The sequence below is a fragment of the Mauremys mutica genome, chromosome 2 (genome assembly GCF_020497125.1).
Source record: "Mauremys mutica isolate MM-2020 ecotype Southern chromosome 2, ASM2049712v1, whole genome shotgun sequence".
Lineage (NCBI taxonomy): Eukaryota > Metazoa > Chordata > Testudines > Geoemydidae > Mauremys > Mauremys mutica.
This window is the reverse complement of record NC_059073.1, coordinates 6,212,480-6,239,942: the sequence shown is the minus strand read 5'-3', so window position 1 is coordinate 6,239,942 and position 27,463 is coordinate 6,212,480. Positions and strand designations below refer to the sequence as shown.

Here is a 27,463-nt window from a genome sequence, read left to right as displayed (position 1 = left end):
TGCTCTCCCACTGTCTGCCTAATGCCAGGCCTTAGCAGTGGGGCCCTCTCTTGCCAGTGACAAAGCGTGAATATGGACAGCACGTTTCCATAGGGCCTCTCCTGTGGGGCCATGCAGTGGAGAGGGCACCTGGGCACAGGAGGTACAGAAGATCACCTCTGATTTCACAGACCGCCCCAGCTCCTCCCCTTTGTGGGGGTGCTGCTGAGGGGAGAACTGTGCTCCCTGGTGGTCTGGGCTAGCTGTATCCCTGTGGACAGAGAGGGGCCTGGACTGGAACACCCCCAAAGTGTGGGTAATGCTTGTCTGGTTCTAAATGGTTGGAGTCCCCTGTTGCTGCAATGGGCCGAACCAAACTCCCAGACACTAACCCCCTGAATTCTGGGGAAGGTCACAACTAGACCTGAGTCTGAGGCCAGCCTCTTTCCCAAATGGGCCAACCCAACCCCCTGGATCTGCAGCCCAGCTCAGTGCCTCTGGCCTGTCTCTGGAGATAGCCATGGACTGAGCGAAGTGCAGCCTGCCTGCAGGCTTCCTAGCAAAGTATTCCTCCTTGCTCCCCTCCAGCTCCCAGTAAGAGCTTGGCCAGGCCACTTCCTACCCCTCTGCACCCATCCCAGGAGAACCCAGGGCTCAGAAAATCCAGCCCCCACTGACCTTCTTCTTCAGCAACTGGATTGTTGTCCAGGGCTGGCCTGGGCCTCTCTGGATTTTGCAGCCTGCCTTTCCCTGGAAATGACACACATTCCTGGTGGGTTTTTCTCAGGTTGCTTTATCCCTTGACTCCCTCCAGGCAAAGGAAGGGGGCTGGCAGCCCCCCCCAAGTGCTGCTCAGCCTGCCATTCCCAAGAAGGTGATCTGAGAGCAGTTCCTTGGTGTGTGAATCAGTCGTACTGGGCTGGGAAAGTTTCCCTTGTCGTGACCTGAGCCTGAGCCACCGCTGGGTGGCAGTGACCAAAGGTGCTGAGAGACCAGGCTGTGATGGCAATAACATTGCCAGTGTCTCCTACGTGCTGCTGTGCGCCGGATCCTCTGCTGCAGCCTTTGGGAGGGGGAGGGGAGTGAATTTCACCAGGACTATCAGCCCTGCCCTGTGTTAGTCACGGCTCTGTCCTGGCCGCTGGACTCTGGGACATCTTCGCTTGCAGTCGCTCATTCACATCCCATTTGAGGCCAAGAGCATCCCCCAGGGGTTTCTCTTGTTTGTAGGCTGAAGGGATCTTCCTATCCACAGTGCTCACTAATGTCACTCCTCACCTGGCCAGAGGGGTCGCTGCTGAGCCACACGAGGCCCTTCCCCTCCCCACGGGCTCAGCATGGTGTCTGCTGCTGCAGAGGAATGTACCTGTCTATTACAATGTATCAGGTCTGTCTCCCCGACGCCACACCTGGCAACCGCCTCTGTTAAGCAAGGTCTCAGCTGGTTACTCTGTCCCAAGCTGTTAGAGGGCTTCTTACACAGCCTCCCACACAGGCTCAGCTCCGCTCCCCCGGTGCTCAGAGAGAGGAGCCAAATTGTGCAGGGGGGTCTGTGACGGGATCCCCAGGGTACAACCTGGAACTGTGGAACCGCTGTGCCCCCTTAACTCTGCAGCCTGGGCTGTCTCTCCCAATGCTTTGCTAGTGACAAGCAGCAAACCCCGCCAGGCGCTGTTATCCCTCAGCCACCAGCATGCAGAGAAACACCCAGCTAAATTGCATGAATGCTTTCCAAGCCACGCATAAACCATCCACAGGGAAACACCAGTTAATCCCCCCAGCCTCCAGCCTTGCACTCCAGAAATGTACCATCTTACACTGTTCAAGATCTTCTCTTGAACAAGGCAAGCTCATTAATTAGTTCACCACTTCGTCAAGTGGACATGCACCAGCCTTTGTAATCGGAGCAGATTCCCCAAGCACTTTAGACAAACTTACTGGTAAAGATAAAATATTAAAATAAGTGTATTACCTCCAGAAAGATAGCTTTATACGTGATTATAAGTGGTAGGCATAAAGGTCAGAAACAGTTACCTAAGAAATAAAAGTAAAATCAGTCTAAATCCTAAACTCTATTAGATTAAGCAAGATTTGGATCAAACAGCTTTTCTCACCCACTGGATGTCGCAGGCAGGTTACAGTTCTCAGGACACAGGCTGAATTTCCTTCTCAGCCTGGAACCGATCTCCTCATTCAAAGTCTTTGTCTCCCCACTATTCTTGTTGCCTTCAGCGTAGGTGAGGGAGGAGAGAGGTGGTCTCATGATGCCATTGTCCCTACTTTATACTCTCAATTTATGGCCCAGGGAAGATACTGGCCCAGACATGTCCTGGTGGGCCTTGCTGAGTCCTCATTGGGTGGTGCTTGTGCAACTGTCTCTTACAGAATTGTAAATCTCTTGTTTACAGGTCCCCTGCTGGTCCATGACTCATGATGGTCGCTTAATGCTCGTTTGGGTGTGGGTCGCAGTCTGTTTCAATAACACCCATGCAGCAAACTCTCCTCACTTCATACACACTAACGATATTCAGATTTTGACAGAACAATGAGTTTCAGCAGATCATGATCTTTCATATGGTATCTTGCATGGCATGCAGTGTATAAAATATCACAACCATATTGCCCTGGTGCTACTTTGAGCTCCAGTGCATCATAGGCACATAGCAGTGACCATCTACTCAAGCTCCTCCCACAATCTCAAACCCCACCCATGTGCCCAAGATCCACCGATAGCCCCCAAAGTGCTGGATGGCTGTGCTCAAGTGACCAGCAGGGAAATAGTTAATGCTGCCAGTTAGTGGCATGTGTTCCCAAGGTGGAGGAGCAGGAGTCCTGGAGCAAATCTGTGCAGACAGTAGTGAGCTATACAAGGTGCTTTCACAGCTCCTGCAACCATAATATCCAAGCACAATTACACATGTAGATAGTAGTGAGGCATCTAAATAGCCATGTGTGTGCAGTCACAAAATGTATATGCCCAGGCACCATAATAATGCACGTGAGATGCTTGCCTTTGTGCACACTTTTCCACATGGGCACTCATGATGCCATTGTCTCTGTGTTTGAAAAGTGGACTGTTGTCATCACTAAGTTTCAGAGTTAACATACCATGAATCTAACATAGGTAGTATTCCCCTCCCTCAGCTATTGTTTCAATCTCTCTGCAGACTCAGGCAGGCAGTATGTTTAAAATACTCATCGCTGAGATATCTAAGTGTTTCTCCAGACTCTGCCCATAACAGGGACTCTGGCCTCAGCCAATGTAACTGGGTAAATGGCCCTCAGCATCCAGTTGTAACCCCCCGTGGACCACGTCTGAAATCTGTGGGGGTTTCTTTTCTGCACAGAGTGCCTGGAGATATCGATGAGGTCAACGCCCTCAAGCTGCAGGTCGATCAGTGGAAAATCCCCACCGGCTTGGAAGACCCTCATGTTCCTGGTAAGGGTTCCTGACCCCGCTCCCTTCACACAGGGAATCCTGGTGCAAGGGGGAGTGGGAAGTGAGTCCTGGCTCTGAGCTTTGTGGGGGTGAAGCCAGCCAAGCCTGGGGCGGGCCCTGGCCCCCCGGGCAAGGGAGAGAGTCAGAGTAAAGTCCTAGAGCAGGCCTTGTGAATGGGGGTGGGACCCACTTCAGGCGCTGGGCATCAGCATGGGAGGGAGGTGGGGAGAGAAGGGACAGTGCTAAGCAAGGGCCCAGCAGGGTGCAGAGCCTGGAGGCTGATGACTGGAGCTGGAGCTGGGCCACAGGGGCCCTGACCTCGGGTAGGGGCACCCCTCTGAATGTGGCACGTCCATCCCTCCCTGCTTGGAGCCTGGCTGCCCCGGGGCCACGCAGATGCCAGAGCATGCACCAGCTCTCGCGTGTCAGGATTAACGTTGTAGAACAAGTGTCCATGTTGCACTGAGGCGGCCACACAGCCGAGGTCAGGCTCACTGACAGCTGCTGGCTTGTTAATCACAGCTGAGCGGCCGAGTGTGTCAGTATTTCAAGCCTTCCCATTGATTCCAGCTGCGTAATCCACCAGCTCAGTCTGCTGAGCATCGGCTCTCTGCCTAATCCCTCTCCAGGACACAGAGCAGCACGGAGCTCACGGTGGGAGCATCTGCAAGGGGCAACTAGTAACGTGGGATCAGTCCTAACCTCTGGCAGGGGCCCGCGGAGCCTGTGGAGGAGGAGAATTAATTTCCCGCATACCCAATACGTCGTAAAGCATCAGGGAAGGTGTCTGATCAGTGTTCATCATAGTCAGTAAGGCCAAGAAGAGGTTCAGTTGTATTAACAATAGGATTCATAGACTCTAGGACTGGAAGGGACCTCGAGAGGTCATCGAGTCCAGTCCCCTGATGAAGAACAATAAAGAAGCAGGACAATGGCCATTCTCTTAACCTGTGGTAACAACCTCATCGTCCCATCTCCAACAGGACACGGCAGAGATAGCAAAGATCCAGGCAAGGGTGGCTGGTAATAGAGGTGGGGAATCCCATGAGAGGATCTCATTCAAAAAAACATTGAGAAACACACAGTCAGCTCATTAACTCGGTGACATTGTGCATCACAGATGAAATCTGGGGCATGTTCGTTTGGAAAGCGGCGAGTGAGAGGAGGGCTATGAAATCACAGAGCAGAGAGAAGATGGATCAGAGTCTCCTACAAACCCCATCTTGTGGCACAAGAGCAAGGGAGCGCTCAGTGAGATGGCCACACGTTTAAAAGGGATAAAGGAAGCATGTAGGCAGCCTGTGGAACTCACTGCTGCAGGATATGAAGACCGATAGCTTAGGGACAGATTCTGTCTTGCTGACTCACCCTGAGTAGTACCGCACAGGGCTGCTCATGGAATAAAGTGCTACTCAGAATGAGTAACGGGGGCAGAATCCAGCCCTCAGGGTTTCAAAGAGCGCGAGGAGCAGCTTCAGTTCCCACTGACGAGGATGGCCAAGATAAGGGTTATCAAGCTGTGTGCTGCAGGTGTAGGGTTGCAAACAGGGCCGGCTCCAGACCCCAGCGCGCCAAGCGCACGCTTGGGGCGGCGTGCCGCGGGAGGGCGGCAGGCGGCTCCGGTGGACCTCCCGCAGGCACGTCTGCAGGAGGTCCACCGGAGCCGCGGGACCGGCGACCGCCAGAGTGCCCCCCGCGGTGTGCCGCCCTGCTTGGGGCGGCGCAATTCCTAGAGCCGCCCCTGGTTGCAAACTGTCTAATCGCACAAACCCAGACACCCTTGCCCCCCGCTTCCTGAAGGCCAGACCCCTGCCCCGCCCCTTCTCTGAGGCCCTGCCCCCCACTCACTCCAGCCCCCCTCCCTCCATTGCTCACTCTCCCCCACCCTCACTCACTTTCACTAGGCTGGGACGGGGCGGGGTTGAGGTGTGGGATGGGGTGCGGGCTCTGGGCTGGGGGATGGAACCAAGGGGTTCAGAGTGTGGGAGGGGACTCCAGGCTGAGCTTGGGGCAGGGGGGTTGGGGTGTGGGAGGGGGTTCAGGGTGCAGGCTCTGCCCGGGTGGCACTTACCTTGATTGGCTCCTGTAAACAGCAGCATGTCTGGCAGCGGGTCCTAGGCTCATGAGCGGCCAGTCGGCTCTGCACACTGTCCCTGCCTGCAGGCACTGCCCCCGCAGCTCCCATTGGCTGCGGTTCCCCATTCCCAGCCAATGGGAGCTGTGGAGTCGGCACTCGTGGCAGGGGAAGTGCGCAGAGACACCCCACCGGCCACGCCTCCTCCTAGGAGCCACTGCCGGACATGTCGCTGCTTCCGGGAGCGGCATGGAGCCAGGGCAGGTAGGGAGCCTGCCTCAGCCGCGCTGCGCCACCAGACTTTTAGCAGCCTAACATCTCCCGGGTGGGCTTCAGTAGCCTCTGGGAGATGGAGCCCGATTCTGGGAGGGTACGAACTGAATTCACACACGCTGGAAAAGCTGGCTACAGAGTGCTGGCAAAGGGAGGCCAGCTAGCCCTGCGCTCACAGCCAAGGGGCTGGCAATCAGGGGAACCGGGTTCAAGTCCTGCTTTGGCCACACACTCATTTTGTGACCTTGGGCAGCTGCTGCATCTGTCTGGCTCAGGCTCTTGGCCAGGAGTAAGTCAGCAGTGTCCGTGCCTGGGGAGAAATGGCAGGAGCCCCCTCACTTGGGACACTTCAAAGCAGACCAGTCCAAGCCCCGTAGGGAATGTCCCACGCTCGCCCCTTCAGGGCTGGACTAGATGGGACTGAACATCTGAGACAGGACTTTGATTTCTGTAGTGCTCTAAGCCAGACCAAACCGCTCCATTTAACACACCGGGGTCACCAGCAGCCATCCTAGTATGGGCCTATGTCCCTTGCTAGCCAGGGTGTCCAGCCTCTGCAACCCTCCAGCACGTGCGGCTCCGCCTCACTCTGTTCAGTAGGAGGGAATTCAGCCCTCCGAGACAGGAGCGCTGGGTTCTGCTTTATTATCTATGGAATCTCCTGCCATAGCAGGGAGCAGCCGGCAGGAGCTTTTCTGTTCCTCTGGCCTGCAGGGGCTCTCTGAGGAATATGGACGAGCCCGTTGGCCTGGGCAGGTGGGCTGGTTCTACGAGTCCTCGGGAGCCCATTAGCTCCTTGAGATGGGTTGGCGGGGCTGAAAGATTGTAGAGCTTTGGTTAGAGCCCTCTGCAGGGACTCCACCCATGGCAAGGCCTGGAAAGCATTCCCCAGGCTGAGAGCCAGCGTGCAGGGCAGAGAGAGCGTGTGTGACCGGGAGAGAGAGCAGGCGAGAGGGAGAACGTGCTGTGGGTGCAGGGACCTGCAGGGGGATCGGCCTTTGATCCTGCAAAGGTTAGAATGTGAGTGTCCTTTGCATGTAACCAGCCCCAGCTGCTGTTGTGATGTAATTAGGGATGAGATGCCACCATGATGGGGCCTGGTGTAGACCTGACAACTCACTGTGCTGTCATGGATACTCCCCCTTCCCGGCATCCCGTCAGGCAGGCTGCTCCCACGGCCCCAGGAATCCTGCCCCGATGAGAAGTGTTAACCTCACCCCCGGGTTTGAAAAGAAGGGGAGGAATTTCCGCCCCTCTGGTGAACACATTTCAGCCTCTCTCTGGGTGCAGCTAACCCCTCCGTCCCTGGAAGGGCTTTGCTCCCTGGCTAACAGTTGTCTGATGAGCAAATATTTTGCCTTTGAGATGAGCCAGCCCAGATGGCAGGTCTCTCCACACCGTTCCCACGGAGAATACTCCCGTTCCACCCCTCTAGGAGAGTTACGCTCTTCCGCAGTGTCTCACAGCACACCCGTCACTCAGCCCAGGAGCTGAGCCCAGTGAGAGCCACATTTACTCTGCATCAGCGGTGAGACTCAGGTGATCCAGCCAAAGGGAGAGAGAGCCAAGGAGAGAGAAGCAGGGAGACCTTGTCTGCTTACTGCCAGTGAGGCAGTGGTGGGGCTGGTCCCCTTATCTAATGGGGTTAGCCAGGAGCCAGGCAGCAGCAGGGTGCTGGCTTTTGTCTCTGCTGCGCCTAGCAATGCAGCAGCTCAGGGAAATGGCCAGGCAGCTGGCGGGCGCTGTTTGGTGTCTAGCACCTGATGCCGCCTTGCTGCGGCACAGAAGCAGGGAGATCCAGCGCCCCAGTCGTGTGGGCAGGTCTATCGTGGCTGCTGCTGCACACCCTCCCCTGGACACTTCCCTTCCCCCCAGCCCTGGGACTGCCCAGAGTTCTGGTCAATGGAGTGAGAGTCTCGGAGGTGAGTGTTAATGGGGATCCTGACAGAGTCTGCAGCATCCCAGAGAAGCTAACACTGCGGTAGATACCACAGGCCATCCCACTGGCCAGCTTCGGGGGAACGGCCCAGCCCTGACTCTTGGCATAATGGTCCATGATTACGAATGCTCTTCAGTTCAGGTCGTTACAGTACCCGTCCGAGCAGCTCCATGGCACAGCTCCAGATCCCACAGCGGTGAGCGCAGGATAGACAGACAGCTCAAAGCCAGAAGGGTCTATTAGATCATCTACTCTGAGCTCCAGTGTAAAAGAGGCCAGAGAATTTCAGCCAGTAACCCTCCCGCATTAAGCCCAGTAACTTGGGTTTGCCTAAAGCACGTCTGTATAGATACTGTGGCCAGAGGGACAGGTAGCTGGATGGATGGAGAGATCGTAGAAGAGGTCGGCTCCGGAACACGCCCTCCTGCTCTTCTTCCCTGAGCTGTCTATCTCCCTCGGACCTCTTCTCTTTGGGCAAGGTCATTCCCCCCATCCATTCACTCACATTTGCTCTCGCACACAAGGTGTCAATGCAAGAAGCAGCTACAGCCTGCTGCCGCTGAGCAGTTTCCCGGGCGAGTAGCAATCCCTCAGCCAGCTGGGGGCTGTTCTCCCCTCCCTGTGGCAATAGTGTGGTAAATAAGGCCCCACTTCATTTGCAATATTGTGGAAATTGCAGATCCTGCCATATGAGGCTTCCACTGCAGTTTTGATTTTCATCAGCTTACTTTGCACAGGCCGGTTTTGCAGACATTGAGATTTGCAGCACACACTTCCCCCCCCCCCCCCATTAGTATAGTGTGAGGCACTGACAGCTGCAGGGGGAACACAGCTGTGCGCCCAGGGAGGGGCTCAGTTTCACAGCAGGGAGCCTACCAGCAGTGGAATTGACATTCTTGTCAGTTTCATAGCTAGTATCATTTCACATTTCCTCTCCGGCTGTGCTGGCAGCCCAGCGCTGGGCAAAGAAATTCAAACTAATTGGCTACAGTGGGTCAGTGTGGTGGGGTCAGATGCACAGTGGATCGATGTGGTGAAGCACACCTGGAGGCTGGGACACCCTCCCCCCAGGGAGATCGTGCCCCACAGGCTGAGAGCAGCAGGCACCATGTGTTTGGACCTGCCATGCCCTCCGGGTAGGTCCCTGCTGCATGTTAGCAGGGTTACACCTGGGATTCAAGAGAAGAGGGTGTCTAGACCTTGATGGGGTCTAGACACATTTCACACCCACGTGCTGGTTCCTCGGGGGTTTATCTAGCTATTTACAATGATTTTTCTCTCCGAAGCAGCCTTCTCCTGTCAGTGCTGGGTGTAGTGACCTATACAGCCGCTTGGGTCTGCTGAATGGAAGGGGAAGGGGGCCCAGTGACTCATTTGGAGACAATTGTGCACTTTAGGGCAGGGGAGCTGCATCATCTGAGGCTGAACAGGGGCTGCGTGGTGCCTTTGTACAGTGGGGCAGGTGAGCGGACAGCAGTGGGGTTACTAGAGGTTTGGAAGGTTCTTTAGCATTTCCCATTTGGGTAGCCGAAATGGCTTCCATCCAATCAGCAGCCAGAGCTCCCAACCCCAAGCACAGACCTATCAGGCACATCAGCACCACCTGAGAGTCCATTAGATCGGGGTCCCCAACGCGGTGCCCGCGGGCGCCATGATGCCCGCCTGCGTACTGGCCGGCGGACGAGCATCCGCCGAAATGCCACTGAAATTCAGCGGTATTTCGGCGGCAATGTCTCGGGATGACGCCGCTTTCGGCGGCATTTCAGCAGATGCTCGTCCACCACCACGGCCCTCTGTGGCTCGTCACCTGGCGCCCGCCAGATGACAAAGGTTGGGGACCCCTGCATTAGATGTTTCCAATTCAAGCTCTGAGCCAGCTGACCCGACTTAGCTTGCCAGAGTTGACAGGCTCACAGCACAAGCTGGCGTGACTACAGGCACTCTTAGTAGCCAGACAGCCATTAACAAGCAGCCTCCCTGACCACTGGGAGCTCTGTGGGAGAGAGGGGAGAGGCCTTGATTCCAGCTTGCCAAATGCTCGCTGGCTGCAGCCAAGTCCTCCAGGTTTGCAGGCACAGCCAGCCCGGGTGCTCACGCCGGCATTCACAGCTACATTGGGCTGCTGGCTAAGCCCCTTGCTCCATCTCTGGATTCCCTGCAGCCTGTGCTGTAATTACAGGGACGTCTACTCATTCCCTTTATTCTACATCCTGAGTCCACTCCCAGTGTTTCCTGTCAGTTGCGCTATCAATCCACTGTCAGCAGCCAGGAATTGTCCACCAGGCTCCAAACCGCAATCCAGTTGCACTCGTCCCACATCCTGCTAGGTGGGACACCCTGACCTCTCCTGCATCCTGATAACCTGCCCGCACCGTGTAGCTGTGGCCAGGAAAGGCCAGCCCTGAGCTCTGAGGCGATGGCAAATCTCTGTCCCCAGAGGCACATTTCCATCTCCACGGCGCCTAATGACACCGGATGTTGGGGAGTTTTTAATGTAGCCAACTGACATCTCTGGTAGCATTTTTATTGCTTCTTGAATTCTTTGTGAAGCTGTGGTAGGTAAGGGGAATGGACGTTGCTGAGGTCTGTCCATATGCCAGAACTGTAGAATGAGCCAGGTACATTATTAATAATAATTAATAATCATTGATTAATTCCTATGTAATCTTCCACCTCAGGATCTCAAAGCACTTTATCTACTGCTGCCTCACATCCCTCTTGGGGGATACAATACGGGTCACGTGGCAATCATTTCAATCAGCACTGGAATGCAGCCACCTCTGAGGTGGAGCACAACAGCTGATTTACAGCTCACAGCAAGGCTGCATAACACTTCAGGACAGGAAGTGAAGAATATGGTGTCTAAGTGAAAACGCAGAGGGTGATCTAGGGAGGCATGTTACAATCACCCACATTAAGAACATAAGAACGGCCGTACTGGGTCAGACCAAAGGTCCATCCAGCCCAGTATCCTGTCTTCCGAAAGTGGCCAATGCCAGGTGCCCCAGAGGGAGTGAACCTAACAGGTAATGATCAAGGGATCTCTCTCCTGCCATCCATCTCCATCCTCTGACAAACAGAGGCTAGGGACCCCATTCCTTACCCATCCTGGCTAATAGCCATTAATGGACTTAACCTCCCTGAATTTATCCAGACATTAGAATTTGTCCGAAACACCAGGGTCGTGTAAGAATTGCTACCAGGTCTGTACCGAACAAAAGAGACCAGGGTTGTGGTTTCACCTCTTGTCCGAAAGAGGCACCTCCAGTTAGTCGGTGGGTCTAACCCAGACCGTGCAGTGGGTGCCTGCCCTGCAGTGGGCCTGGGGCTGCCCAAAGCCAGTGGAAGAGAGGGTCCCTCGAAGCAGAGTGTCTATCAGAAAGGTGCAGGAGGTGCCTAGGCTTTGAGCCTGCTGTCTGCCCAGAGTCAGGCCTCCCCCTGGGGGAACAGAGCAACGGGTACATTGGGGGAGCTCCTGCCCCCCTGCAGGGCTGTCACAGTCAGGGATTGTTTTGAGGCCAGAACCTCGAGGGGCAGCAAGGGCCCCTCTGCAGGGATTGGGGCTTGTCCTACACGCACACGTCTCCTGCTCGGAAGCAGGCAGCTGCATGACGTTAGCCCCTCCTCAGGGCTGGCTGACTGCACAAGATGGCTTCAGTAGGACAGACGCAAGGTGGGCCAGCCCCAGATGGAATCGCGAGCAGTGCGTGGAGTCTGCTTACAGCACTTTGTTTATGGATCATTCACCCGCCACTGAAATGCAGCCACCTCTGGGCTGGGCGTGGCAGCACATTCCCTACCAGCGAAGGCTACACATGGTGTGTAGGAGAGAAGTGAAGAACCCGTATGCAGCTGACACTGCCAGGGGAGACTTCCCACGAACCAGGATGAATGACTCTAGTGAACAGTGCTCTGGGATGCCAAATGAGCACCAGGGGACAGCACCTAGGCAGGGTAAATGCCTCATCTGAAAAAAGACCCCCCCACACCCCAGTAGCACAGCGCCCCCTAGCATCACACTGCGGTATCAATACATTACTGGCTCAGAGAAGAGATCACCCCATACGAAATCCCCCACACCTCTCTTTGTACCACAGCACCCCCTAGCGTTGTGCTGGGGCAGTGGGGCCTGGACTGACTACGAGGGGAGGGTGACCCCTACGGAGTCATAAATCTAGCTTCCTGCGATGCCTGGGCTTTCCCTGGGTGGGGCAAGGGGAGTCGTCCGGGAATCCTTTATTTCCTTGGTTTTTATTTCAGTCCCGTGGAGGCAGCCTTCCCACATTGCTTGTAGCTACTTCTCTTGACTCCCAGCTGCACAGAGAGTCCTGGAGAAAGTAGCTCCGTGTATTTGCTCCTTTGGCACAGAAGTTGTCACACTGGCCCGCCATGTTATAGTTACAAAAGCCTATCTAGAGAGTTCCTAAGAGATTTATGTTTAAAAGGCGTGATGTCTATTGAAGAGCAAATCCTGTCGTTGCCTTAGTTCGTTTGTATGACAGTGAATACTGCGTTTCCGGACTCACTAAAGACCATTTTCACATGGCCTGGAATGCGAAACCTGCCATCCTGGCCAAATTCCAAATGGTCTCATTCCAGTCTGCTTCCTACATCCTCCCTGCCATTTGGGTGCAGGATTCTCTTTCACTTCCTGCCCTGAAATGCTGGACGGCATTGATTCATGTTCTTAAACAGCTGTCACGTTCCACCCCAGAGCTGGCTGCATTTCAGTGGTGGGGGGAAGTGCTTTGAGATTCCCTCTCGGCTGCCATCATCCTGGCGTTTGTTGCCTTGAGATGAGACTTGCAGTGCGTTGTTCTAAGCTGGGCACAGCACCAGCTTGTGTGTGAAGTGGTGCATTTTGCAGCAAGCAAGGGACGCATTGTTCTGGGTTCTATTGGTTTGGATCATTAAGGCCCTAGCTGGCTGGGGAGCTGCCTCCTTGAGCAATCAGACCTGCTATCCTCAGTGCCACACAAACAAACAATCACATCACTCGTCCGTGTCCCTGCTAGCCAGTAAATGGGCTCCGGCGACGCCAGTCAGTAGTGACTGATGGCTGCTTATTTAACAGTGTAGTGCAACCAGCGGGAAGGACACCTTGATCCCGATTGTAGCTCTCCTGTTGTTTAATGGGAACACCCCAGATGGCACCCGGCAGCCCCAGATGGGGCCATCTTTGCTTGCAGAGCTGTGTGCTGCTGCCGCAGATAATGACCCGCTCGTGTATCCTGTCACAGCCCCGTCATGCCCAGGCTGCGCACTGAATCTGACAAATCATTCCAGCCAACACCTAGGGGCCATCTGCCACGCGCGGAGCCGAGAGAGAGCAGCACACCTGCATCAGCAGGCTGCTTAGCCATCAGGGGGCCCATCCACGCACAGAACCAACGCTGGTGCTGTGTCTCCACTGCGACGAGGTCGGGTGGGGACTGAGGGAGAACTCATCCTGGGAGATGCCGTGTGGCGGGCAAGCTTCAGGGCAGTGTTTCTTCCTGATGTCTCTGCAATGAATTCCCCCAGCCTGGTGCCATGGGAGCCTGGGTACAAGGCGCTGGCCCTGACACCCCCAGTAAGCTCCCAGTGCAGCCCTCACTTGACAGAGTTTGCCCATGGCTGCTGTTTTGTGTAGCACCCGTCCTGTCAGGTACTGGGCGTGGCACCACTACCAGCACCCCACAGCAGCAGGCAGCCCAGAGTGGGTCAGAAGCTGCAGCTGAATCTGTAGGTTACTGGGTATTAATGTAAAGAGCCAATGAAGAATGACACCAAACACCTCCTCTCTTGCCAGGCAGGGTCCTGGGGTGAGTTTACCCTTGAGGCAAACTGGTCTCATACTCCCAGCCCAGCATGTTCATTGATCCATTGCACCTTCCTTTCCAGGGATGAACCCCCCTGCTGGGAGCTGGTCAGTATCATTTGACAAATGGAGAAACTGAGGCAACAACCAGCCAGGACCTGAGCCTGCAGGCTCTTTGCAGGGGGAGCATTTCTCCCCTCCAGTGGGAATTCAGCCCATGGCGAAGGCAGGACTGGGCTCTAAGTAGCCTGCTCACGCTGTGGCAGATCCCGGGCAAGAACTCAGGTCTCCTGGCTCCCAGTTGTGCCTTAAGCACAAGTTGATTCTTCCTCCTTTAGTTCACTGGAGCCTGACTCCTGGCTGCGAAGGATTCACCTGGATGGACTCCCAGCAAATAATGTCTCTCTCGTGCCAGGTTTGCAGAGTTCCCACTTACCGTGCCAATTCCCTTTGGAGCAGCCGCTCAGGGAGGAGAGTGTAGGGTGGGAGCAGACAGCAGAAGGCTTTTGTGACACTGTTTTTCCGACCAGCCTTCTCCCCCAGTAGGGTTAGCCAGTAAATCCTAAATCTGTTTGCAGGACCAGTGTCTGACTGTGTCCATAAAACCCCACAGCTTGTCTCTCGGGGGGGGGGGGCGGAGAGTAGCTTAGAAAGAAGAACATTATTAATGGCTTAACCAGGAGATCTTCAATGATCTAAAACTCAAAAAAGAGCCCTACAAAAAATGGAAACTAGGTCAAATTACAAAGGATGAATATAAACAAATAACACAAGCATGAAGGGACAACATTAGAAAGGCCAAGGCACAAAACGAGCTCAAACTAGCTAGGGACATAAAGGGTAACGAGAAAACATTCTCCAGCTACATTAGAAGCAAGAGGAAGACCAAGGACAGAGTAGGCCTGTTAATGAGGGGGAAAGACAATAACAGAAAATGTGGAAATGGCAGAGGTGCCGAATGACGTCTTTGTTTTGGTTTCACCAAGAAGGTCGGTGGCGACTGGACGTCTAACATAGGGAATGCCAGTGAAAATGGGGTAGGATCAGAGTCTAAAATAGGGAAAGAACAAGTCAAAAATGACTTGGACAAGTTAGATGTCTTCAAATCACCAGGGCCTGATGAAATGCATCCTAGAATACTCAAGGAGCTCACTGAGGAGCTATCTGAGCCGTTAGCTGTTATCTTTGGAAAGTCATGGGAGACGGGAGACATTCCAGAAGACTGGAAGTGCCCATCTATAAAAAGGGACATAAGGACAACCCGGGGAATTACAGACCAGTCAGTGTAACTTCTGTACCTGGAAAGATAATGGAGCAAATAATTAAGAAATGCATTTGCAAATACCTAGAAGATAATGAGGTGATAAGTAACAGTCACCATGGATTTGTCAAGAACAAATCCTGTCAAACCAACCTGATAACTTTCTGTGACAGGGTGACAAGCCTTGTGGATGGGGGGAAGCGGTAGACGTGGTGTGTATTGACTTTAGTGAGGCTTTTGTTACTGTCTCACACGACCTTCTCATTAACAAACTAGGGAAATACAACCTAGATGGAGCTACTATAAGGTGGGTGCATAACTGGTTGGAAAATCATTCCTGGAGAGTAGTTCTCAGTGGTTCACAGTCAGGCTGGAAGGGCCTAATGAGTGGGGTCCCGCAGGGATCAGTTCTGGGTCTGGTTCTTTTCAATATCTTTAGCAATGATTTAGATAATGGCATGGAGAGGACACTTATAAAGTTTGCGGGTGATCCCAAGCTGGGAGGGTTGCAAGTGCTTTGGAGAATAGGATAAAAATTCAAAATGATCAGGATAAACTGGAGAAATGGTCTGAAGTAAATAGGATGAATTCAATAAGGACAAATGCAAAGTGCTCCACTTAGGAAGGAACAATCAGTTGCACACCTACAAAATGGGCAATGACTGCCTAGGAAGGAGCACTGCAGAAAGGGATCTGGGGGTCGTAGTGGATCACAAGCTAAATATGAGTTAACAGTGTAATGCTTTAGCAAAAAAAAGTAAACATCATTCTGGGCTGTATTAGCAGGAGTGTTGTAAGCAAGACACAAGAAGTCATTCTTCCGCTCTACTCTGTGCTGATTAGGCCTCAGCTGGAGAATTGTGTCCAGTTCTGGGCGCCACATTTCAGGAAAGATGTGGACAAATTGGAGAAAGTCCAGAGAAGAGCAACAAAAATGATTAAAGGTCTAGAAACCATGAGCTATGAGGGAAGATTGAAAAAACTGGGTTGGTTTAGTCTGTAGAAGAGACGACTGAGGGGGGACATGAGAACAGTTTTCAAGTACATAAAAGGTTGTTACAAGGAGGAGGGAGAAAAATTGTTCTTAAGCCCTGGGTTAGGGCAAGAAGCAATGGGCTTTTTAATAATTGGAGCTATACCCATCTCCTAGAACTGGAAGGGACCTTGCAAGGTCATTGAGTCCAGCCCCCTGCCTTCACTAGCAGGACCAAGCACTGATTTTTGCCCCAGATCCTGAAGGGGCCCCCTTAAGGATTGAGCTCACAACCCTGGGTGTAGCAGGCCAATGCTCAAACCACTGAGTTATCCCTCCCCCTCAGCTTAAATTGCAGCAGGGGCAGTTTAGGTTGGTCATTAGGCAAATCTTCCTGTCAGGGTGGTGAAGCCCTGGGAGGTTGTGGAATCTCCATCATTGGGGATTTTTAAGAGCAGGTTGGACAAACCCCTGTCAGGGATGGTCTAGATCAAGGGTGGCCTGAGGGCCACATCGTGTTTCCAAACTTGAACGGAGGGGGGGTTAGGGGAGGCTGTGCCTCCCCAAACAGCCAGGTGTGTCCCGGCCCCCACCCCCATCCAACCCCTGCAGCTTCTCAGCCGCCCCAGGACTCCTACCCCATCCACCACTGCCTGCTCCCTGTCCCCTGACTGCCCCCTGCCACCCCAATCCCCCCTCTCCTTCCTGACTGCACCCCCGGATCCCTGCCCCCATTCAACCACCCCCAGTCCCCAACCTCTGACTGCCCCGACCCCTATCCAAGCCTCCACACCCTGACCACTACCCTGCGCTCTCCTGCCCTCTATCCAACCCCCCTGCTCGCTGCCCCCTTACCGCACTGCCTGCAGCACCGGTGGCCGGCGGCGCTACAGCCGTGCCGCCCAGAGCACCGAGTCAGGCTGCGGCTCTGCAGCTGCGCTGCCCGGCCGCCCAGAGCATTGCGCCGACGCTGCAGTGAGCTGAGGCTGCGGGGGAGGGAGGACAGTGGGGGAGGGGCCGGGGGCAAACCTACCAGGCCAGCAAAGAATCCTGTGGCACCTTATAGACTAACAGACGTTTTGCAGCATGAGCTTTCGTGGGTGAATACCCACTTCTTCAGATGCAAGACTTCTTGCATCTGAAGAAGTGGGTATTCACCCACGAAAGCTCATGCTGCAAAACGTCTGTTAGTCTATAAGGTGCCACAGGATTCTTTGCTGCTTCTACAGAACCAGACTAACACGGCTACCCCTCTGATACTTGACTACCAGGCCAGGAGCTCAGGGGCCAGGCAGGAGGGTCCCGCGGGCTGGATGTGGCCCACGGACCATAGTTTGCCCACCTTTGGTCTAGATAATACTTAGTCCTGCCTTGAGTGCAGGGGACTGGACTAGACGACCTCTCGAGGTCCCTTCCAGGCCTATGATTGATCGGCTCGGCTTCCCATGGCAGGAGAACGCCATGTTACAGACCCTGTTCTGCCAAATACTGCTTACCAATGCACTTCCTCAGTCGCCCCGGCCATCTTTTCTCATTTGCTGTTGTGCAAGCGGGTTTGGGGTTCGCGTGGGTTTGGGGCCCCGCCCCGGCTGATCCTCGTTGTGCGATGACGTAGCCCAGTGCAGGACTCTAAACCAAACCAAAACTGCACCGGTGGAAGCAGGCTCCCGTCAGCCTCCTGCCAGTCACGTCCTGCCTCGCCTTTGTGTTCACGCCGGGGACGCGTAGCGGCCGGCCCTCTGCACATTGGGGCGAGCTGCCTGTGGGCACTAGCTGCCACAGGCTCCTTGGCTGAAATCCACTGGATAGAGCCAGTGCCCTCAGATGGCCGTAACTCCAAGAACCCTCCCGGGGACCAGATAGTCCCTCCCCCGCCTCACCCTGTAATCATGGGCCATAGAAATGCCACATCCTCTCCCCCCACCTCACCTGTACTCGGGGGCCCATAAGGAACAAATGGGTCAGATTTCAAGGCTGTATGTAGAAAGCTGAATGGTTGAAATCTGAGGCAGGTTGGTGACTGTGATGGGAAGGTTGGTCGGAGATCAACGTGGCATGGGAGTGCCTGCCATGTGTCAAGATGCTGGCTCCATGGGGACATGGAAATGACGGCACTGCCATACCGGGACAGGCCTCCACCTGGGATTACTTGGGGGAGAAGCAGAGTGAAACTGCCTAGGCTGCTGTCATTACCCCAGGGGAGTGAGATACAGGGGCGCAGCCGGCACTCCAGACTCTCTAAGAACCCCGGATACATCAGAGCTTGCCCGAGTCAGATTTGCTGGTTCGGGGTTTCCAGTGCCTGGTGCACTTCCTCATGCACACTGCCCCACACTCCCACGTACCCTGCCCCACTCCACCCAGCACCCTGCCCCATCCCTGCACACTCAGCTCTGCGTCTCTCTTTTTTAACCTAACACGAGTGTGACGCTGCACTCCATAATGTTTTATGGAAATATGCTTAAGAATGTAAATATGATGTAACTAGAATACGCTTCATGCAAAAGGTCTCTTGTAAGGTATCATTACAAAGGTTATAACCTACAGAATATATTCCTTTTATTTGTATGCATATTTCATTCTTGTATCTGAAGCTAGAAATATGAAGTATAACTCTGAGGTCCTATTGTAATTTTGCAAAGTCTGGGCCATTAATGGTGGTTTAGAATCTTGATGGCTCCCATTGACTAGGGCAGTTGGTTGTAGATGGCGCTGTTTACTTGTAAGCCTTCCCGCATACGTGTGCCAGCCCGTGGGTAATGAAGTCTTACAGTGACATGTGACCATGTCATATGATACTTGAATCCATCTTAAACCTGATGGAGGGGTGGGGACCCAGAGAAGCAAAAGATTCCCGCCTTGTGCCAAAGCTATAAAAGGGGGTGGAATAGAACAAAGGGGGCTTCCAGTCATGAGAAAACCCCTAGTTTCCACTACGATGTCTGCTGGAACTGACTAGGACTGTACCAGGGGAAAGGATTGGGCCCAGACTAGGAAGGAGTCTGGTCTGTGAAAGAAGTTTATTGGAACATCTTTGAGGGTGAGATTTACCTGTACTCAGTTTCTTAATGTATTAGGCTTAGACGTGTGTGTTTTGTTTTATTTTGCTTGGTAACTTACTTTGTTCTGTCTGTTATTACTTGGGAACCACTTAAATCCCACTTTTTATACTTAATAAAATCACCTTGTGTATTAATAAACCCAGAGTAAGTGATTAGTACCCGGGGGAGCAAACAGCTGTGTGTATCTCTCTATCAGTGTTGTAGAGGGCGGACAATTTTTGAGTTTACCCTCTGTAAGCTTTATACAGAGTAAAATGGATTTATTTGGGGTTTGGATCCCACTGGGAACTGGGTGTCTGGGTGCTGGCGATAGGTGACCTGCTGAGCAGTTTTTGGTTAAAGTCTGCAGCTTTGGGGGCGTGGTTCAGACCTTGGGGCTGTGTTGCAGGAGGCTAGTGTGTCTGGCTCAACAAGGCAGGGTTCTGGAGTCCCAAGCTGGCAGGGAAAATGGGCTCAGAGGTGATCCCAGCACATTAGGTGACAGTGCCAAGGGGATCTCTGTGACTGAGCCCATCAACTCTGCATCTCTCTTTTTTAACTTAACGTGAGCTCTGCTACTTGTCTCCTCTCCGCAGCGTCGTTGCTGAAGCTCTGGTACCGGGAGCTCGAGGAGCCGCTGATTCCCCACGAGTTCTACGAACAGTGCATCACCCACTACGAGAACCCAGAGGCAGCCATCGCAGTCATCCACTCCCTGCCCAGGATCAACAAAATGGTGCTCTGCTACCTCATCCGCTTCCTACAGGTAGGGCAGGGGGACGGGCTCCAGCCTGAGGGTCACCCGCGGGTGTGTTGATCCAGTCCTCTGCCTTGTCACTCAACTCACTCCCAGCTTCGCTGCATTTATGGAGGCTATTGCATTGACACTTGTTGTGTTATGGGGATTTGGTACTGTACCACTCAGCCACTATATAGAAGACAGATAAGTGCACTGACATTGTTACTAGGGCTGTCAAGCGATTAAAAACATTAATCACGATTAATTGCGCGATTAACAAAATTAATCACAATTAATCATGCAATTAATCACGCTGTTAAACAATAATATAATACTATTTATATAAATATTTTCGAATGTTTTCCATATTTTCAAACATATTAATTTCAGTTACAGCACAGAATACTAAGTGTACAGTGCTCACTTTATATTTATTTTTTATTGTAAGTATTTGCATATAAAAATAAAAGAAATAGTATTTTTCAATTCACCTAATACAGGTACTGTAGTGCAATCTCTTTATCATGAAAGTTGAACTTACAAACGTAGAATTATGTACCAAAAATATCTACATTCAAAAATAAAACAATATGAAACTGTAAAGCCTACAAGTCCACTCAGTCCTACTTCTTGTTCAGCCAGTCGCTCAGACAAACAAGTTTGTTTACATTTGCAGGAGATAATGCTGCCTGCTTCTTGTTTACAATGTCATCTGAAAGTGAGAACAGGAATTCTCATGGCACTGTGGTAGCCGGCGTTGCAAGATACTTACATGCCAGATATGCTAAAGATTCATATGTCCCTTCATGCTTCAACCACCATTCCAGAGGACATGTATCCATGCTGATGATGGGTTCTGCTCGATAACAATCCAAAGCAGTGCGGACCGACGCGTGTTCATTTTCATCATCTGAGTCAGATCTCACCAACAGAAGGTTGTTTTTCTTTTTTGATGGTTCGGGTTCCGTAGTTTCCGCATTGGAGTGTTGCTCTTTTAAGACTTCTGAAAGCTCCACACCCCGTTCCGAGCAGATTTTGGAAGGCACTTTCGATTCTTAAATCTTGGATCGAGTGCTGTAGCTATCTTTAGAAATCTCAGATTGGTACTGTCTTTGCATTTTGTCAAATCTGCAGTGAAAGTGTTCTTAAAATGAACAACATTTGCTGAGTCATCATCCGAGACTGCTATAGCATGAAATATATGGCAGAATGTGGGTAAAACAGAGGAGGGGACATACAATTCTCCCCCAAGGAGTTCAGTCACTAATTTAATTAACACATTTTAAATGAGTGTCATCAGCATGAAAGCATGTCCTCTGGAATGATAGCCAAAGCATGAAGGGGCATACGAATGTTTAGCATATCTGGCATGTAAATACCTTGCAATGCCAGCTACGACAGTGCCATGTGAATATCCGTTCTCACTTTCAGGTGACTTTGTAAATAAGAAGCTGCCAGCGTTATCTCCTATAAATGAAAACAAACTTGTTTCTCTTAGCGATTGGTTGAACAAGAAGTAGGACTGAGTGGACTTGTAGGCTCTAAAGTTTTACATTGTTTTGTTTTTTAGTGCAGTTATGTAACAAAAAAAATCTACATTTGTAAGTTGCACTTTCACGATAAAGAGATTGTGCTACAGTACTTGTATGAGATGAGCTGAAAAATACTATTTCTTTTGTTAATAATTTTTACATTGCAAATATTTGTAATACAAATATTATAAAGTGAGCACTGTACACTTTGTATTCTGTGTTGTAATTGCAATCAATATATTTGAAAATGTAGAAAAACACCCAAAATATTTAATAAATTCAATTGGTATTTTATTGTTTAACTGTGGGATTAAAACTGTGATTAATCGCGATTAATTTTTTTAATCATGATTAATTTTTTAAAGTTAATCGCGTGAGTTAAGTGTGATTAATCGACAGCCCTAATTGTTACCCTTCCATGCTACCCCATGTGTACATCACATGGCAGCAGTGACGTGCATTTCCTGTCCTTCCTGGCCCTGCACTGCACACAAAGCTACACACAGAGCCACAGCTAATAATAATAGTCACAGTTCAGGGCAACTGCACCTGCATTCCCCATCCGTGGCCCACCAAGGGCATCCACTGTAGGCTCCAGGATCCCAGCCGTAACCTCTCTTGGTGAAAGACCCGCATCTCACTCCCTCCTGACTGGGGTTTTAAGGCTGCACAGCTCCCTGGGTTACATTGCAATGTCCCCAGCAAACCAGACCAGCTGCCTTGCTTTCGTTCCAAAGGCTGGGATCAGTGTGTTGCCTGCAGTTATAAGGTGTGGCCCACAGCTGAGTTATCCCACAACTCCTCCTAAGCAAGTACCTTTATTCTTAAGGTAAAAGCATTACAGAGAAAATGTTTTAAAACAATCAAAGAACCTACACGCCAGAGATCACCCATTGGGGCCCTGTCAGCACGCATCCTCCCCTCGAGGGAACTCCCTCCTGCTCGGACACAGCATTGCAGGGGACTCTGCATCACCCCTCTGGAGGCCACTTTCTCAGCCATTATGACCAGCCCCAGCCAGTCTCTTCTCCGGACTCTCTCACTGGGTCTCCTCTGGCTCCACCCTCCGGCCAAGAGACGACACTTCAGTCCCCTTCCGTGGTTCAGCTCTAAGCCAAAGGTCCTTCACCACCACCACCCCAGGCTTTTCCCTGCTGGCCTTCTGCCCCTCATAGGCATCTGTCTCATTCCCTGGCCCTTGCAGGGCCTAGCTAAGGCTTTCTCCACTATAGGGCCCCACCACAGGAGCTGACCCTGCTCCTGTAGCTCTGCTCTCTGGCCACAGCCAATCCCAGTGAAGGGACCTGCCTTCACGCCCTTCCCAGGGAGCAGGAGCTCCCCAGAGTTCCTCTCTCCTGGGTCTTTTCCCCTCAACCACCCTGCTCAGCTGCTGATACCACCCAGCTCCACCTCCTCTGGCCAGGTCATTAGTTAATCACCTCCCAGGTGTGGAGCATAACTAAGTAGGTTCTTTCCCTTGCTTTACAGGTGATGGGGTTAAGCCCATCACAGGCCTAGTATGGTGAGGCCTTCCAGCCCTTCCCCAAGGATGGGGTCCCCCTTGGGCAGAAGGTCCTGCCCTGAGTCAGTTTGGTGTCCGGAGAACCCTGTCTGAACCGGTCTAGGGAGCCTCTCCAGGAGGGGTGGACCTCTCGAGGGGTCACAGTCTGGCTGGCTTGCCTTGATCACCTTCCAGTGGTTTTAGTTCCTGGAGGAGCTGTGGTCCCCCTCCCCCACGGAGCAGAACACAGACAGACGTAAACTATTCATTTAAAACAATGGACCGCGAAGGAGAATGTCGCCGTGCCGGTCACAAGCAGCAGTTAATATCTCGCTTCTCTCTAGTGCTAGCGACCCCTTGATGGATCTTACCGGGTAACTGTCTCTCTTTGTGGGTGTGCAGTCCCCGGCACCACAGGAGCTTCAGCCTCAGTCTGGGGGTCTGGGCTGCCCCAGCACAGTGTGGGTGCTGAACTCAGTCCCTGGCAAAATGGAGCCCTGATCTCAGGCAGGGGCTGTGCAGCACCTGGCACTTGGGGCCCTGATCTCAGCCATGGCCCCTAGGGGCTGCTGTGACACAGATAGTAACAGGTGGCATTCAGGAACAGAGATCCAGAACGAGGCCAGCAGAGGGGTGGGCAGCAGACCAGGTCTGTGAGGCTGGCAGACACCTGGGCGGTGCTAATAGCACAGAAGGTAATTTTGAGCTGGCCCCAGAGCTGTCTGAGGAGCCGGTGGTGATGCGGCTGGAGGGGGGAGGCATTTCCCCGCACGCTGTAACCTCTCTCCCTTCCCCAGGTGTTCGTGCAGCCGGCTAACGTGGCGGTCACCAAGATGGACGTCAGTAACCTGGCCATGGTGATGGCCCCCAACTGCCTGCGCTGCCAGTCCGACGACCCGCGGATCATCTTCGAGAACACCAGGAAGGAAATGTCCTTCATCCGGGTGCTGATCCAGCACCTGGACACCAGCTTCATGGAGGGGGTCCTATAGCAGCGAGCAGGGGCAGGAGCCAAAACCAATGCTGACGACGACCACAACCCACCCAAGCCCCCTTGAAGCCCAGGTCAATCAGCCAGACACCACAAAGGGAAGGCACTGGGCAGCCCTGGGCAGGGCCTCTCGTCCCCGTCACACCATGTCCCCAGCGCCATTGCAACCCGGCCCAGTCCCGCCTCCCTCGCCCTAGCATCTCTCCTCACCCATTGCCCTCTAGTGTCAGACAGGAAGTGGCGGCGGGATCCCGCCAGTGCTACTGGCCAAACGACAGCCGCCCGCCCCGAACCAGACCTCTGGAGCTGTCGCTGCCCATGCCCCCAGCCAAGCCGCCGGGGGGCAGCCTGCAGGGTTAGCCTGGCCTGGCGGCCACCTGCAGGTGAGGCTCGGGAGTCCTGCCCGGTGTCCTGGGCCTGCAGCCGCTATGGGGATGTGGGATGCCAGGCCTTGCCACCGCGCACTAACGGGTGCTGCGTCTGGCAGACAGGCGCCAGGAGAGCCACTCCCAGCACGGGCTGCAGCTGCCACGTGCTTCCTAGGGGAGGTGGGCGTTTAAGATGGCAGCGTGGCTGGAGGGGGAGATCAGAATAAGCCAGCGAGCATCACCAAGGCCCCCCAGTGCTCCTGTCCTGGGGCCAGCGCTGGCGGGGAGGGCGGGTAGGACAGTCTCCAGGCAGGGAGGGTATTTGCAGCAGTGCCACCCAGCCTGGGAACATTCATGTGGAATAGGGTATGGATCTGTCTGGTAGGAAGGGGTCTGAGTCCCATGCAGGGCCCATCAGCCCAGCCCTCCAGTGAGAGGAGGGGCCCCTTTATGGCAGGAGGAGGGGGCCAAAACCAACTCCAAGTTCTCAGGGCAAACTCGTGGTGAGGCGTCTCCGTGACCCAGAGCCGTCTGCAGCCGGTGATGTCACTTCCCCTTCCTTTCCTCCTCTTCATCAGCTGCTTGCGTCTCAAACCCTGAGACCGACCAGCCCTTTCTAGACAGGATCTCTGCGCCGTGAACGTCACCCTGCACGGGGAGGCTCAGGGCAGGGCAGAGAGCTACGACTGCAGCTGTTTGATTCACGCTCCCCTGTGCTGCCTGGGCTCCCGTTCCAGAGCAGGACGGCCAGGAGGGGCTGGGCTCAGCTGTCCCTGGGTTCGGCTACGTCTCAGCAAACCCACAACCCGAGCTGGTTCCGTGCCATCTCTAGAAGGGGATTGTCCCCGGCTTTTCCTGACTCCTCTCAGCAGTGAGCCATCTCCGCCTGCCCTAGAGAGGGTGACAGTGCTTAGCCCGAGCAGGCAGAGGGTGCGTGTCCCATCGGATCCACCTGCAGACGGTGGATTTAACAGTCAGTCGGGGACAGAAGAATGACCATCCTGTGTTTGGGTACGGCTAGTTCACTTAGGGCCCTGTATCAGCAATAACTCCATCGCTGATTTCCAAGACAACATCTGCTCAGTTTATCAACCCAGACAAGACTGGCGCTGGCCGGCGCTGCGTGCGGCAGGTCAGACCCCGGCTCGCTGGGCCCCAGCTCCGTCAGCTCAGCCCTGCGGAGGAGAGTTGTTTTGAGCAGGACGCCAATGGAAGAGACGTGCTGTCGGGAGTGGGTGTCACAGCAGCACCCGGCGTGCCAAACCCTTCCACTGTAGCAATATCCTGGCTGGGCCATGTCGGGGCTTCTTTCTGTCGGGGCTGGATTCTACAGCATCAGCCAGGGCAAGGAGGCGGCCGTGCTGGACCATGGCAAAGAGCAAGGCCTTTAAAGCACCCTTGGTGGAGGTGCTGGCTCCTGAAGGCAGAGAGAGACCGAGGGATTCTCTCCTGCTGTCAGAGAATGAAAGTTTGGGTCAAGCTTGTGAAAATCCCACCTGGCAACACGTTCTGGATGGCCCTTGGCATCAGCCCCAGCGAGGCATCATGGGCTTCTGGATCACCGGCTCAGAGGGCTCTGGGACCCACGGCGGAGCTGACACCATCAGCAGTGCCATGTTTTCTCTCTTCCTGCCGTTGCTCTATGGGAGCTGGGAGGCTGGTGGGAAATGGTTACAGGGGCTCTCCTTGGGACAGTCAGGACCGATGCAGGCTGGACTCGGGTCTCTGAAAGTAGCCCTGGCGTCTCCGCCTCCCCATCTGACAGGGGCAAAATCCCTTCTTGTCGAGCCGCCTGGCGAGTCTGGAATGCCCAACTGAGCCCGGTGCTGGGCCCCTGCGTCTCCACGCTCCGGTGCCTTCTGCAATCGGCCCCTTGCCCAGCTGCCACCCCCAGGCCCGCGCTCTAGCAGATATCCAGCTCTCTCCGCCTTGACCTGAGGCCGGTTCCCTCCTAAGGTCCTGTTGGCCTTTAGGCTTTGCATGTTTAAAATGGAGTCCAGCTCAGGACACAACCAAACCAGCCCCTGAGCAGCCCGGTGGTGGCACTGGGCTGTGCCTCTGAGGCTCTGCAGTGCCCCGCCCCATATCCCTGTTTTCAATGAGCTCCCCAGTTTAACCCTGAGCTCCTGGCTTGTGCCCCCCACCCCCTGCAGGAGAGTTAACCTCTTGGCTGCTGGTGCTCAGGCAGGGACTCTGTGCCCTACCACCTAGGTTTACATTTCTCCATGTTAACTCTCTTCTCCCCAGCCCCTCTCCCAGCTCTGCTCTTTAACCTGCAGCCCTGCGTCCTTGGGGTCTCAGCGGAGGAATGTTCTTTCTGGCTGACCTCTGTTTGCTTGGTGATTCCCGTTAATGCTGGGAATCAAACTCTTGGCAGCAGCAAGACAGGGTGTGTGTGTGAGAGAGACCGACCTGCATTCCTTCTGCCAGCCACGAGGATTTCACTTCACCGTTCCAAGGGACCTCTAACTCCTGGGGGCCCAGCCAGTGACAGGTCCCCCACACTGCCTCTCAGTCCCAATCAGCTTGGTTCAGGATTCCGCTGTGATGGTTCCCCCACCTCACCCCGGACAGCCTGAGCATGGACAGCGCAAGTCTGCTTGCTCCGGGGACCTGAGCCACAGGCCCGTCCTGCCTCGCTGAGACCTTGTTTTCATCTCACACTGCCATCAGTCTGTGGCAGGCAGCGGGCTCCTCGGTGCTGCTCAGCCCGGGGCAGTGCAATGGCTGGGTACCCCAGCAGCAGGCGCTCTAGGGAGCAGTGAGCTCACCGACATGCCAGCGGTGCAGTGTCCTCAGCCACACTCCAGAACATCCTTGTGGCTCACCAGGAGAGAAAACTGCAAAGGGTCCTGGGCGGAGAGCCCCATCCCCCCACCTGAGGGGTCTGGCTGAGTGTCTAATACCATGGATGTCAGGTTGATGCCAAAGCCCTGGGTGCGAGGAGCAGAGTGCAGTGCATACCCACTGTGCGTCCCACAGGACTGGGGTGCGTCAGGGGCCTCTGGCCTGCCTTCTGTGGCTCCCGTCCCCACAGGAACAACGTGCTGCTCTCTGGGACCGAAACTGCTGTGTGGAGGCAGCGCCCAGCACCGGTGGGGCAGTCACACATGGTCAGGCAGGAGAGTCCATCTGGGATTGTCCCGCCATCCCTGCCACGCTGGGAACATCCCCCTCTCCGGGACATTTTCCTTCCTACTGCCAGGGAAGGAGCAACCCCTGCTGTTAGAGACGGGCTGGGCTTGAACAGGGTCAGGCAACAGAAGCAAGAAGTCAGATCCAGCCGTCTGTCATCTCGGGTATTTCTCACGTGTTGTCACTGCGTGACTACGTGCCAAGAACACACACTAGCGTAGCGCTAAAATTGCCCACTGGGCCCTCACTCGTCATTCGCCAAGATTCATTCACTGGTTCGCTAAATCTTTCTTTTCCTTCTCTCTCCTCCTCCTCGTCACCTGGCCACGAAGAAGGTGCATCACATCATCAGGGAAGGCTTCTCATTGAGTGTCAAACACGCTCAGGCTTGGGCTGGCCCTCCTGTGGCAAGGAGTTC

At 53.9% G+C, this 27,463-nt stretch overlaps 1 protein-coding gene across 8 annotated transcripts in view; it reads left to right on the top strand.

The window, feature by feature from the left end:
• The window catches only part of ARHGAP39 (Rho GTPase activating protein 39), a 377,904-nt gene extending 353,236 nt beyond the window's left edge, over window positions 1-24,668 (top strand). For 4 of the 8 annotated variants that reach the window (XM_045004346.1, XM_045004349.1, XM_045004348.1 and 1 more), the window contains exon 9: window positions 3,327-3,432. In XM_045004346.1, coding sequence (XP_044860281.1) covers window positions 3,327-3,432 — 106 coding nt within the window. Of the gene's footprint in view, window positions 1-3,326; window positions 3,433-4,047; window positions 4,641-19,375; window positions 19,546-23,348 lie in introns of those variants that run through there. The other 4 variants (XM_045004343.1, XM_045004344.1, XM_045004342.1 and 1 more) reach the window with 2 other exon arrangements.
• Window positions 24,669-27,463: the final 2,795 nt, after the last annotated feature.